Here is a 14,460-nt window from a genome sequence, read left to right as displayed (position 1 = left end):
TCCCATTACCAAGTTATGCCAAAGTACTGATTTTTTTATTTTTTATTTTACTTTAAATTAAAAAAAATAAAAATAAACCCTCCTGCCCAGAAATATAAGCTGGGCACTGTTTCTGTTAGAGTTGTATATATGCTGGTATGCCAAGTTTCAAATATTGCAGCAGACCCAAGCAAGATGTTCTTGACAAAATGAAAACTTCTTACAAAATAAGACAAATAGGAACATTTCAAGAAATCATTCTCTTTTATGGCTTGTCTTTGGGGAGGAGTTTGGTGGGCATCTATGCAGTAATATGGTTGATGAGCTTAGGATGCTTTATTTCTATAATGATTCAATTTTATACGGATTCCAGATCCTAACGGTAAGAAAGAAATTTAAAACAGTATGAGCACCACTCTCAAAACACTTTGCTTAAAGTAGAATCAAAGGCATTTTTTTTTTCATTTTTAGATAGAGTAAGGGAAGGCTATAACACCTGACAGTTTTATTTACCATATGTGTCCTATTTAGGAGATTTCCCTTCACTTCTTGTCCCATAGCCAACACAGAAAGATGGAATCCCTAAAAAAGAGGGATTTACTCGTTTTCACCAGGGTCACTAGAACTGGTGTCCCCATTGAAATATTTCCCTCTATTTCTATTTTGTTGACAACTCAAAAGATTGGGATTTTCTTTTACTTTCACTCTTGGCGATCATGGTAAACAGGGAAAATATAAATTTCTCTAACAAAGGCCAAAATAATACCTGACAGTTGTTTTAATTTATCTCCACTCTAGCCAAACTAAACAAGAAAGTGTTTTGTCTTTTTTACTTTATAAAAGTACAAGAATTGTGTCTGGAGCCACTCAACCATATAATGCTATATGCTGCTTAGAATAGGGTGTATCAAAAAGCCATAAGGTACTGGGAGCCCGATCAATGAAAGATTAGGTGAGGATGCCACCCACTGTGAGGGCTGGGTGTGTATACAGCAAACTAAACCATGGAAAGAATGAAAAAATAAAAAATGAATGTAAACACCCAAAGGCTATCATAGCCTTTGGGTGTTTACAGTTTTTTATTTTTTTTCAGTCTTTCCATGGTTAGAATAGTTGTGTTGAAATTTTTCAGAGTAATTTTGGAGACTTCAACTTTCATATTCATAAGGTGGTGAGTTAGTATAAAGCCTGATTGTAGGTAATTACACTAGCTTACACAAAAAAAATATTGCATTTATGATATTCTAAAGAAACAAACAAGTCTAAGCCCTTGTACACACGATCGGAGATTCAGACGGAATGTGTCTGATCGGATCGTTTTGTCGGATAATCCGACTGTGTGTGGTCTCCATCGGACTGTTTCCGTCAGAATATCCGTCGGACCAAATTTTCCAACTTTCTGGAAATATTTTCAGACAAAATGCTCCGATCGGACATACTCCGATCATGTGTACAGAATTCCGATCGGACACAGTGCCACGCATGCTCAGATCAAATTCCTACATCAAAGCTATTGGCTACTAGCCTGAACGTAGTCCCGTCGTAACGAAATTACGTCATCACGTTCTGAACGATCGGATTTTCCGACAACTTCGTCCGACCCTGTGTATACAACAGTTTCGGACAACATCCGTCGGACAAAATCCGACGGATTTGGTTGTCGGAATCTCCGATCGTGTGTACAAGGGCTAACAAAGCTGAAATCCAGGTATGTTTATCTTTGCAGTTACATTGGTTTAGCCTGGCCCAATGCAAGTATGCATATTCCATACCTGTACGATCCTTGGAGAAGCAGAGAATAAATGCAGCAGCTATCGCTACTATGGAGATCATTGCAGTCTTCCAAATCCCAAGCCACAGTGCCTTCTTGCTGCATGATAATCACAGGGGGGGGGGATGCTCATTCTGCACGGGTACCATTCAAAAAAATGTTTGTATTGTCTCAAGAAATGCAAGCATTCTCTGACTGAACAATGTGGAGAGTCAAGACAGTGACGTCTTGGTCTCCACCTCAAAAAAATGCTTTGCGTTTTCTCAATAGATGCAAAGCATTCTCTGACTGAACAATGTGGAGAGGCAGGACAGTGATGTCACGGTCTCCACCTCACCCAGTCATCAGGTACCTTGCAATCAATGAGAAAAATGCAAAGCATTCACTGAATGGCACCCATGCCAAGCAGGCAATCCCATGTGGTTACTATGCAGCAGGGCAAGTCACTCAACACAGGATCCAGAGGACAGTGAAGATCACGTTAGTAGCAATAGCAACTTCAGTGATTCCTTGCTTTCTACAAGGATCGGTCAGGTATAGAATATGCATATTGACATGTAACTATGCAAAAAAAGCCATAACTTGAATTCAGTCTTCATTTTTTTTCTTTATAAACTACATAAACATATTTTTAAATGTAAATGTTCTTAAATCAATTGAGCAATTTTTCAAAAGCTGTGGCTGAAAATAATCAGATTCAGTGAAGTGTTTTTACGCAACAACCAACTAGATGTCTGGATGCTATGCTTCACATGCCCTGTTTTTGGAACAATTTTTACAGATACTCTTTCAAGTCTGCAAACTATTAACGTTTCATTGTGCGCTCATTCCGCAGCAGATCCTTTCCCTCTCCAAGTTGCTTGCTGCCGTAAAAAAGTAAATAAAAGTAATGCTGAAGGTGTTAGCAATCCATAAAAAACACTCCATGATGGAGTTCATAATTCCTGTGTATCCCAGTATGATCTCAGTTATATCTAAAATGTATTAGGTATTACATGTTTTACATTTGTGCTAGTATACACACTGAGACAAGAATAAATAATTTTCTTTCACCCCAATGGTCCACTTTCATTTTTCGTTGTCTGTTTTTAGAGTACATGTAAATTTCTTATTTGCTTCTGGTTTCACCTTCCAACTGACCCTATCCCATTGCTGCTGAAAACGAAAATCTACCAACAACTTAAAGCCCAACTCCAGGTTGGGCAGACAACACCAATGGAGGACCCAGCCAGTCCTCTCTTTATTTCTTTTGTATATATGTCTTTTTTAGAGCTTTCTTTGGTCCAGTCCCATGAGGTCGCAAGGTCCTCTTCCTTTTTTTTTGCTGTGGAAAGGTGCTATGTAATGACATTGGCACTGTTCTTACATCATTTTACAATGACCCAGGGTGGGTTATTCATGTGCCCTCAAGTGGGTTGAATGATGCTGGTTATCATTCAACCCAGAGAATGAGTGGCAAGAACGGAAGAGGATGCTAAGTGTAGATCTAGAGCATGTAGATAGCGAGCACTGCTTTGGGACTTATTTTTATGAACGGCATTGTACTTGGCTAAAGGAATAGGTGGCAATGCTGGGTACATTTGTACTTGCAACTTTACTGTAATTGCAAGTACAAAAAAAAAAAAATAAAAAAAAAAAAAGACAATGGAGCTTTTGTGCTGCCACAGACAGAAAATAACTTCTGTAAACTGGAAACCCCTTCCAGTGATCTAACCTCAGTTAAATGACAATACATCGGGGCAGGGTCATAATTGCAAGGAACTTCTCAGCAGACCTCTGCTGTGAGTCGTACTCCCGCAGTTTCTTGGCTATTGAGAAACATAGGCATAATAAAATGCAAACTGTTTGGGTTGGAAGGGCAATGCCACAGCTTTCTTGATGTTACTGCTGAGTTTTATACAACATTTTCATTTTACATGAATAGCAAACAGATAAGTAAACCCATGCCAGTCACTGCTGAGTTGTTATCACCCAAATAGCATAATGTAATATAAAGTCCTGTCCTTACTTTACATATAGGACAGACATCCATTGCTCAAAGCCCACTGATGGCAACAATCAGAAACCATTTGACTAACAAGATAAAGCATGTCAATGAAAAAAAACCATAGAAACAGATACGTGTGATGGCAGAAAAAAGACCAAAATACATACATACATACATACACATACATACAGTATCTCACAAAAGTGAGAATACCCCTCACATTTTTGTAAATATTTTATTCTATCTTTTCATGTGACAACACTCAAGAAATTACACTTTCCCACAATGTAAAAAGTAGTGAGTGTACAGCTTGTATAACAGTGTAAATTTGATGCCCCCTCAAAATAACTCAACACACAGCTATTAATGTCTAAACCATTGGCAAAAAAAGTGAGTACATCCCTAAGTGAAAATGTTCAAATTATCCATCTTCCCTCCCCGATGTCATGTGACTCATTAGTGTTACAAGATCACAAGATCTCAGGTGTGAATGGGGAGCAGGTGTGTTAAATTTTGGTGTTATCACTCTCATACTGGTCACTGGATGTTCAACATGGAACCTCACGGCAAAGAACTCTCCGGGGATCTGAAAAAATAAATAAAAATAAAATTGTTGCTCTACATAAAGATGGCCTAAGCTATAAGAAAATTGCCAAGGCCCTGAAACTGAACTGCTTGCTGCCAAGACCATACAGTGGTTTAGCAGGACAGGTTCCACTCAGAACAGGCCTTGTCATGGTTGAGCGCACGTGTTCAGCGTCATAACCAGAGGTTGTCTTTGGGAAATAGACATATGAGCAGCGGCGGCCCGTCCATAGGGGGTGCCTGGGTGCCACTTCCCTCCAGGCAGCCACAAAAAAAAAATATTTTTTAACACAGGCTGCATGTAAGGAGGGACTCCCCCCAGATCCTGACCCCTGCCATTGTACCGCTACCCATTCACCAAAAAAAGTGTCAAAAATAAATGAACAGTAGACAGGATTTTGACAATTCCTTTATTGAAAAAGATTTTAAAAAAACAATGTCCCCCAATGTAGATCTGAGGCCTGACACCACCGCCGGACCTGGAAAATAAAAAAAACGTCTCCAATGAAGTCTGACTGCCTACTGCAGGCTCTGCCTTTTGACAGTTCCTATATAGGTAAGGGCAGAGCCACCTGGCGATGTCACCTGGTGGTGGCCCCCTTGTGATGTCACCGACTGGTGCATACTGGGGCGGTGACATCACAAAGGGGTGGGGCTAACAATTGTCCTCATGAAATCAGACTGGCAAGGCAAGCATTGACTTATACCCTGCCTAGAGAGCTTGGTTAAGCACCCTAGTTAGAATGTCCTGTACTGAGGGTACTTTTACAATGAATACAAGGTGGAGGGCCAGACCAGTAGCATCACAATCTGCACCTTTTTTCTCTCATGTCTGCACTGCATAGGTTAACTCAGTGTTTTTCAACTCCAGTCCTCAAGGCGCCCCAGGTCATGTTTTCAGGATTTCCCTCAGATGAAAACGGCTGTGGTAATTACTAAGTGTCAGGAACCATGAAACAGACAGACAGAATTACAATCAAATCACACTTGTTTATTAATAAAACTAAAAAGGTAAATAGGAAAAAACATAGTCAAGCATAGCCAGAGTCCAATAGCCAGATAGGGTAGTCAGCCAGTCCAGACGTCAGGGATCCAAGGAGAGCAACTGCAAGCAGGATAGAAGCCAGGAGGGATGTCAGCAAGCCAGTCTTGAAACAAACAGCAGGAGATGGTTCCTAGTGATGTGACCAACGCGAAGGCAAAGGAAAGAGTGAGCTGGAAGGCTTTAAATAGGCAGGTCAGACGAGCATCATCGGGAACAGCTGGTAACTGTGGAAAGAGAAGAGAGCTGGCAATTAGCCGACAGCTGAGCGGCCAGCTCAGAGGAGGAAGGGCTAAGCCAGCCCTGACACTAAGGCAGTGAAACTGAACAAATCACCTGTGCAAATCAATGGAAATCCTGAAAACATGATCTGTTGGGGCGCCTTGAGGACTTGAGTTGAGAAATACTGGGTTAATTGCTTGTTTTGGTTAGGGGAGAGGAGAGTGGAGATATACTTTCCTAATCCACCGATCCTCCAAGTACAAGACCGGTCAGTGGACTGTTCATGACGTCACGCCCAGGACAGGCTGAATAGACCAGGAACAGTCCCTTGCTGTATATGGGGGAGCCCCGTTTTCCCCCCGTTCGGGTGAGTATAAGATTTGTGCTCACCACTTAACAAAATTAGCAGTTAACCCATGCAGTGCGGGCACTGCCCCACTGCATGGGGAAAAAAATTTGCCCGGAGATAGGCTTTAAGTTCCCAGTCATTCTTTGAGGCTTCTGGCATGGAAAAAAGGCATAAAAAAATGGCAAGTTGCACCAGTTACCGTGTGCAATAGACCATATAACGGACCTTACACTTATTATTTGGGACCACATAACCTTAGGTCCACCACTGCTTTGGCTTTAGCAGCTGGACTGAGAAGGGTCACAAGGCAGAAAGGTCACTACAGCCTTTGGTCCTGCACGAGACACTGCATGCTTCTCCCTTGTTTGTGGAATTTCCACAGGGGCTGCAATTAATGCATTGCAATGGAATGCGTTAATAGAAAGATTAGTGTACAGATTCTCAACATTCCTATAACTGACTCTTCTAGAAAGTTCCACAGCAAGTAGAATTTATAGACCGCCACATCAGCTGACGCATTCCACTTTTTTTATGACTGTTTGTATGAAGAATTTAATTAAACACTACAGCAAAATGTGAAGAGCGTCTAATCTATCTAGGAAAAGGGAACATCTGCCAGCCTGCAACACCCGCTCAGCTACACAACATTGTCGTTTGTCATTAGGAGACATTAAATAAATATGTGCACATCATTCTGGCTTATCACGTCTACAACTTAGAGGGGAACCATTAGCAACTTTAATTTATTTGCATATGTGTTTAAATAATTGTCAGTGTCACACGTTTTAGTTTGCAGAGAGTAAACAAGATATGAAAAAACATAAGTACTTTTTTTCAGTGTTAAAGAGAAGCATGGATTAAGAATGCAATGATATAAGGAGTGCTGGACATGACAGTGTGGATGAGGGACACAGAGGGTTAAGCTTTATGGGTGGAGTTCAGGAAAAGGTTTGCAGGAAACAAGTTCAGTGTAGGGGAGGGGTCACATAAAAGGGAGAGGTGTGGCTTTAAGGAATCATTCGGAGCCCGGTGTGACACAGAGGAGGCAGTTTTTTCGCTGCTCCTCTGCTATGGCGGACCTCGAGGGACTCTTCGCGCGGCTGCGACGGGCGGCGGAGGTGCACGGTGCGGACTGGCTGCGGGAACGTGTGGGTGACCTGGCGGACGGCGATGTGGACGGCGGCGGGACAGGTGAGGTTCCACTGCGCGCGCGGAGGTCTCGGCCTCCGGCGCGTTTTTCTCCTGGGCCTACTCCTCGGCCGCCTCGTGACTCCCGGAGCCCGGGGGTGGACCGATCGGTCCCCCCGGCAAAACGGCAGGTTATCGGCTCCCCCCGGTCCGGGCGGTCGTTGCGCCGCCGACCGGAGGGGGGCGGGGCTTCGCGGCCGCATGGAAATGGCGCCGGGACCGCACGGGGCCCGGTGGAGGTGGGGGGGAGTGTGGATGGCTCTGGGTCGGCAGGCCAAGGGGGGGTGCACGTGGCGGGGGATCTGCGGCATGCTGGGCCTGGGGCCAGCATCCGCGCGGTGGGGGGGAGGGGGGCGCTCCGGGGGGGTCGCATGCTGGAGGGGGGGGAGGGAGGGTCGCAGAAGGCTGCCAAGGTGCCTGGCAGGGCTGGTTTTAGACGCCGGCATGCCGGGGGCGGCGGGGGGAGGAGGACATTGCCTGCAGTCCCGGATCGCAGGGACCGGATGGACCGCGCGGAGCACAGGGGGATGGCCGCGTCCCCGGTGCGCGCTGGAGAGGTCGGTTCGGAGAGCGAGCTGTCCCAGGAGGAGGAGGGGTCCTTTTCTGCACCCGGACCGGTACCGGTCGCCGAGGCCCCTGGGGGCCCGGGTAAGTTGCGGGAGTCTACATTGCTGGCGGATGCCTTGCGGGATCTGATGGGGGTGGCGCAGGGGGGTGCGGTACCCACGGGATCCCGGGACGTATTGGGGGGGGTTGCGGCAGGTTCAGCGCAGGGGGCGGGGCCTGTGGCCCCGGGGGGGCCGTCAGGTCAGTTGCAGGAGCTGTTGGGGGGGCTGCAGGCCCTGGTTGGTAAGTTTGCTGGGGGCTCCGGGTCGCCTCAGGTGGCCCCCTGGATGGGTACTGTGGGGGGGGCCGGGGGGGCGGAGGTCATTCCTGCGCGGGATGCACCGCCTGCTGCGGTGTCGGGGAGCATGGATGTGGGGGCTGTGGGCTCGGGGGTCCCCCCGGTGCCCGCGGACCCGGGGGCGCGGTCTGACCTGGTTAGGATCGCGGATGCTGCCCGGTGCGAAGTCTATGTTTGTTTCGAAGGCCCATTGGGGGCGCATTTGAAGCAGGAGGTGCGGGACAAGATCGGCAAGGGTGAGTATGTGGAGATTTTCTCTTTGCTCCCCCTCGAGAAATTTAATTTGGACAGGGTTAAGCAAGACAGTTCCAAGAAGGACGACGAGGAGAAACGTAGGTATCGGCTGATCCCGCGCACATTTGCAAATTGGCTTCAGGCGTTCGCTATCTTGGCTAGCGTGATAGGGGAAAAGAACCCCGAGCATTGCTCGGCGTTATTTTGTTACCTGGACGCGATTGGGGAGGCTCACCGAGTGTATGGAGGGCTGGCTTGGCTGCGCTATGATGAGCAGTTTCGTCAGCGTAAGGCAGTGCGGGCTGACCTGCGGTGGGATCACAAGGACATAAGCCTCTGGATGAGGCTTATGTCTGCTCCGCGGGCGCCCACTCCGTTTCTTCAAGGGGGGGCCGGGAGTGCGTCTTCCTCGGGACTGCCGGCCGGAAAGAAGTGGGGGGTGTGCTGGCCCTTTAATGAAGGGGCTTGTAAATTCGGAGGCGCGTGCCGCTTCAAGCATGAGTGCTCCGGGTGCGGCGGCACCCACCCCCTGTCCCGCTGTTTCAAAAAAGGTCAGCGTGCCGGTGCCGCCGGTCACAAAAGGGATGACGCCGGTGAACCTGGGAAGGATGCTTCCTTTCCTAAATAGGTATCCGGATGGTGCGGCGGCGCGGGGGTTAATTCTGGGTTTTCGGGACGGTTTTAGGATTCCCTGTTCTTTGGGAGGGGTGCCGCCGTTGGCCAGGAATTTGCGATCGGCTTTGGATCACCCGGGGGTTGTGGATGACAAATTGGGTAAAGAGGTGGCGCTGGGCCGGATGGGTGGTCCTTTCGAAGTGCAGCCGTGGGGGGACCTGGTGGTCTCCCCGTTGGGTGTAGTTCCTAAGAAGGAGCCGGGGAAGTTTCGCTTGATTCATCACCTGTCTTTTCCGAAAGGGGGGTCGGTCAATGATTTCATTGACCCGGAGGCGTGTACGGTTTCCTACACGTCTTTTGACGCGGCGGTACGGTGGGTCAGGCGGTATGGTCGTGGGGCTCTCATGGCCAAGGCGGATGTGGAATCGGCGTTTCGCCTTCTGCCGGTCCACCCGGACAGCTTCCGGCTGTTGGGATGCCATTGGCGGGGCAAGTTTTATGTGGACTTGTGCCTGCCCATGGGTTGTTCCATTTCATGCGCCTATTTTGAAGCTTTTAGTTCATTTTTGGAATGGGTGGTGAGAGATGTTTCGGGCCTGGAGTCGGTCATCCACTATTTGGATGACTTTCTGTGCGTGGGCCCGCCTGCCTCCAATGTGTGTGCGATTCTTCTGTCCACGTTGCAGCACATTGCGGGCAGGTTCGGGGTGCCGTTGGCGGGGGATAAGACGGAAGGCCCGGTGACGGAATTGAGTTTTTTGGGAATCGTGATTGATTCTATGGCAATGGAGTGTCGCTTGCCAGAGAATAAATTACGGGATCTGCAGGCGGAGTTGGCAGGCATGCAGGGCCGGCCGAAGGTTCAGCTTCGGGCCCTGCAGTCCCTGTTGGGCAAGCTGAATTTCGCTTGCCGGATCATCCCTATGGGCCGTGTGTTCTGCCGACGGCTGTCGGGGGCCACTGCCGGGGTAACCGCCCCTACCCACTTTGTGCGTTTGCGAAGGGAACACCGGGAGGACCTGCGGGCTTGGCATGAATTTTTGGAGTCGTATAATGGGCGGGCTATGTGGATGTCGGGGCCAGTGAGCAACTTCGATGTGGAGTTGGTTACTGACGCGGCTGGCTCAACGGGTTATGGGGCATTTTTCCGGGGTCGGTGGAGTGCGGAACCTTGGCCACGCTCATGGGAGGTTGCGGGGTTGTTGGGCAATTTGGTTTTGCTAGAATTGTTCCCGATAGTGGTGGCATTGGAGCTGTGGGGGGCGGAGTTTCGTAATTTGAAGTTGCTCATCAATTGCGATAACATGGGGGTGGTCCAGGTCCTCAATCGGATGACTGCTTCCTCCCCCCCGGTCATCCGGCTGCTGCGACACCTGGTCTTTCGCTGTTTGCGGCTCAATGTTTACGTTTATGCTGTGCACATACCTGGGGTGGAGAATTCTTTGGCTGACTCGCTCTCTCGTTTTCAGTGGGACAAGTTCCGGCAGCTGGCGCCGGGAGCGGAGGAGTCGGGGGCGCCATGCCCCGGGTGGATGTGGGAACTTCCCTTGGAATCGCCGCAGGTTGGTTAAAAAGGTCGTTGAGTGAGGCTACATGGTCCGCTTATTCTAGAGTGTGGGCGGAATGGTGGGCGTTCCTGCGGGAGGTTGGAGTGGCTGGTCGGGGCTCCGACCGGCGCTGGGTGGTATTGTACTGGGTTGCCCGGAACATTGAGACGGGCCTGTCTCCCGCGTCTATTGAGCGGAAGCTGGCGGGGTTGGCCTTTTTGTTCAAACTGTGGGGGGAGCCGGACGGGACGAAGGGTTTTTGGGTGAGGCAAACGTTGAAGGGGTACAGGAGGGATTGGAAGGGTAGGGATGCGCGCCGGCCGGTGTCATTTGACAATTTGGTGGCAATTTGTTCTCGGCTGGTGGACGTTTGCTCGTCTGCTTACGAGACCGTTCTGTTTACGGCAGCGTTTTCGTTGGCGTTTTATGGGGCTTTTAGGATTGGGGAGTTGGTGTGTCGCTCAAAACGGGTGGCTGGGGGTCTGTTGGATCAGGATGTGCAGGTGGTTGCGGATCGGGTGAGTATACGGTTGCGTAGGTCTAAGACTGATCAACGGGGCAAGGGAGTGGCGATTACGCTGCTCGCCCTGCCGGGCTCGGTAGTGTGCCCGGTGGCGGCGGTACGGGCTTTCCGGGCGGTACGGCCTGTGGGGGCGGGCCCCTTTTTGGTGCACGAGGAGGGCTCTTTTCTATCCCGTTTTCAGTTTGTGTCGGTCTTTCGGCAATGCCTGAGGGCGGTGGGTTTGGATGAGCGGGACTACGCGTCCCACTCTTTTCGGATTGGGGCGGCCACGGAAGCGGCTCGATGTGGGCTGGAGGAGGCGGTGGTTCGCCGGATTGGTAGATGGGAGTCCCGGAGGTTCCGGTCCTATGTCCGGCCGCAGTTGCTACTGGGGTAAGGAGGGTGCGGCTGGGGGTTGTTTGCTGTGGGATTTATGGGGGGGAGGACTGTGCTTGTAACATTCCTTTGGTTGTTGTGTTATTTCTCTTGTTTTCATTCCAGATGGAGGTTCTCAACGCCTCGTTTGGATCCTGGGGCATTCGTACGTCTGCTGGGGGGCCAGGAGAGGTGATTCTCTACCAGCAGGCAGGCGATTGAGTATCCCCAGGGAGGTAGCTAGGGTGATGTGGTTGGGTTTCCCGGGCATGAGGTGGGAGCGTGTCATGAGGGAGGTGGAGCGCTTCGCTTTGAGGGATAGGCCCCCGGATGTGCTGGTTGTTCATGCGGGGGGCAATGACCTGGGAGTTCGGAAAGTGAAGGACATTTTGGCGGATATCAAGGCTGATGTGTTGCGCATGCGAGTCCTTTTCCCGGGCACCATTTTGGTGTGGTCGGACATTGTGGCCAGAACGGTGTGGCGGGGGGCCAGGTCTTTAGCCAGCCTTGAGAAAACTAGGATTAGGGTTAATAAGGTTGTTGGGCGGTTTGTAGTGCAGAACGGGGGCATTGTGGTAAGACACAGGGAATTGGAGGTGAATGTAGGGCTTTATCTTAGGCGGGATGGCGTTCATCTATCGGATGTGGGGATTGACCTCTGGTCCTTTGGCTTACAGGAGGGCATACAGAAAGCTCTTCGGGTGTGGGGCGGCCCTCAAGGTTGAGGGGGTCACCCTTTCGGGCTGTGGCGGTGTGTTTTCTGGTGGTTTCTGACGGTAGACAGGTACTCAGAAGGGATCTGAGGGTGTGGGGGGCTCATCTAACGATCGGCCCCTCTGGGTATTCCTGAACGTTGGAGGGAATACGGTTATGTTCACTGGCGGAAGTTGTCTCCGACCGGTCACAGGTGGAGGCCTTTGGGAAGTTGGTCAGGTGTACCGCAGTGATTGGGTATTGGTTTAAGTGGGGTCACCGTCAGAGATCACCAGAATGGGCAGTTAATGTTAATTAAAATGTGGTTTAATGTTAATAAAGTTATTTATATTTATATATTTATATATATTTATATATTTATATATTTATATATTTTCATAGTTACAAGTTATTGGAGTAATTTTGAGTTATGTTTAATAAAGGCTGTTGTGGCCAGTTTACTCCAACCTATGGTGTGGTCTCGTTTCTAATAGATAAGGAATAGTATAAGGGGAACATTCAGACTACACTAGTCAAGAGAAGCACGGATTAAGAATGCAATGATATAAGGAGTGCTGGACATGACAGTGTGGATGAGGGACACAGAGGGTTAAGCTTTATGGGTGAAGTTCAGGAAAAGGTTTGCAGGAAACAAGTTCAGTGTAGGGGAGGGGTCACATAAAAGGGAGAGGTGTGGCTTTAAGGAATCATTCGGAGCCCAGTGTGACACAGAGGAGGCAGTTTTTCCCACCCTCCCGCCCTATTGTTATGTGTTTGTTTTGTGGTGTTTTTTTTGCTGGTCTTTTTCTTCTTTTGCAGGTTTCATCGGTTGTCACGGCAGCTGAAAGTTTTTCGTGTTGGCGGTGTGTTTTCTGGTGGTTTCTGACGGTAGACAGGTACTCAGAAGGGATCTGAGGGTGTGGGGGGCTCATCTAACGATCGGCCCCTCTGGGTATTCCTGAACGTTGGAGGGAATACGGTTATGTTCACTGGCGGAAGTTGTCTCCGACCGGTCACAGGTGGAGGCCTTTGGGAAGTTGGTCAGGTGTACCGCAGTGATTGGGTATTGGTTTAAGTGTGGTCACCGTCAGAGATCACCAGAATGGGCAGTTAATGTTAATTAAAATGTGGTTTAATGTTAATAAAGTTATTTATATTTATATATATTTATATATTTATATATTTTCATAGTTACAAGTTATTGGAGTAATTTTGAGTTATGTTTAATAAAGGCTGTTGTGGCCAGTTTACTCCAACCTATGGTGTGGTCTCGTTTCTAATAGATAAGGAATAGTATAAGGGGAACATTCAGACTACACTAGTCAAGGGAAAATTCTGTTAGATTGAAACCTAATACTGGGCTATGATATTTTGATTTTGTGCTACTAAAATCTCTGCACTCTGCTTAGACATCAATTTACAGTAGTGTAGTGGCGCCCCCCGTAGGAGCCGATGAGTGTTGTGGCCCACCTGTCACCCTGCCCAGCATTCACTTCCCAGACACTCCAAGACAATGAAAAGTCAGTTGACTTTGTTTTGTTGTTTTATTGAGGGAATTTAACTTGGATGGGGTATGGGAAATCTGGAATGACCAGTAAAGATTATAGAAATTGGTTGGGACCATACCATGTACAGTCCAGAAGATTCACTCTATTCCTCCTCCTGCAATTTGTTTCCCATCTAGTGGTTCGCTCCATTCCTTCTGAATATCACTTTTTATTTAGTGGTTTAAGGAACAGCTAGCACATAGTGGTTAGGCCTGACACTGGCTAAGCCTAAGCAATAGCCTTTTGCCGGCAGTGTAGCAGAAAATATGGAAAGTCTCTTTAGTGCTAGCTGTCTTTACAGATGGACTACTGCTCCCAGTCAGTCCTCTTCAGACCCTGCCAGCCCTACTGGCTGCAGCTCCCTGACTTCACTGCCCACAACATCACAGTCCACACTGCTGGCTCTGCACCCATACCAGATTGCACACTCCCAGTCCTCTCAGGCATGTCTCTCCAGTCCTCCAGACTGTGCATGTCACACACCAGCCCTCCTGGCTGCAACCTGTAGTTCCCTCCTGAAGACTTGCTTGGCAATACTAGCCCCTGCTGTCCTATGACTCCTCCTGTGCCTCCCATCCAGATCCTTCATCCCTTCTTGAAGGGCTCTGTCCAGCACCCGAATCCCAGGCCCAAGGTCACCTCACAGACTGGGGAGATCCTTCAAAGGCCCCGACAGCCTAGCACTCCATCCTCAGTTCTTCCACCCAACAACTATTCCCCAACCGGGCTGACTCTAGGTATTTCAAGGAAGCCTGCCACCTGTCAATACTATTTGGGGATTGGCCCATGCTCCCTGAGACACCCCAAATGCCACCTCTCTTCCCCTCCTCATCTTCCAGAATCCTCTAGAAGAAAGAGGGAGGTAACAGTGAGGAGATGCTGAGTCATAGCTGCTACTCTAGCCACTCCCAGCCCACCCA

General features: G+C 48.9%; 1 protein-coding gene and 1 long non-coding RNA gene across 3 annotated transcripts in view; one reads left to right on the top strand and one right to left on the bottom strand.

Moving 5' to 3' along the window:
- LOC143934934 (uncharacterized) overlaps window positions 1–14,460 on the bottom strand; it is a 294,377-nt gene that overhangs the window by 78,848 nt on the left and 201,069 nt on the right. The window lies entirely within an intron of this gene.
- LOC143936006 (integrase/recombinase xerD homolog) lies at window positions 6,833–12,349 on the top strand. 2 transcript variants are annotated; one of them, XM_077460270.1, is made up of 2 exons: window positions 6,833–7,126; window positions 10,346–12,349. In XM_077460270.1, exons 1-2 carry the CDS (start codon window positions 7,006–7,008, stop codon window positions 11,320–11,322), a joined length of 1,098 nt encoding a protein of 365 aa, XP_077316396.1. In that variant the 5' UTR covers window positions 6,833–7,005; the 3' UTR covers window positions 11,323–12,349. The 2 variants fall into 2 exon arrangements, with proteins under 2 accessions (XP_077316396.1, XP_077316395.1); XM_077460269.1 differs by lacking the exon at window positions 6,833–7,126 and adding an exon at window positions 7,512–7,771 and having other exon boundaries at window positions 10,346–12,348.

Source organism: Lithobates pipiens, unplaced genomic scaffold (genome assembly GCF_037356315.1).
Source record: "Lithobates pipiens isolate NorthernLeopardFrog02 unplaced genomic scaffold, aLitPip1_a1.2 Scaffold_28, whole genome shotgun sequence".
In the NCBI taxonomy this organism is placed as follows: domain Eukaryota; kingdom Metazoa; phylum Chordata; class Amphibia; order Anura; family Ranidae; genus Lithobates; species Lithobates pipiens.
Note: the sequence above shows the minus strand (reverse complement) of the source record. Positions and strands in the feature narration are given on the sequence as shown.

Excerpts from the sequence above, each read along its gene's own strand:
- LOC143936006 (XM_077460269.1), top strand. The coding sequence starts at position 7,627 with ATGGACCGCGCGGAGCACAGGGGGATGGCCGCGTCCCCGGTGCGCGCT. Across the intron at positions 7,772-10,345 it reads CGAGGCCCCTGGGGGCCCGG|TGGGACAAGTTCCGGCAGCT; the intron begins GTAAGTTGCGGG and ends TCTCGTTTTCAG.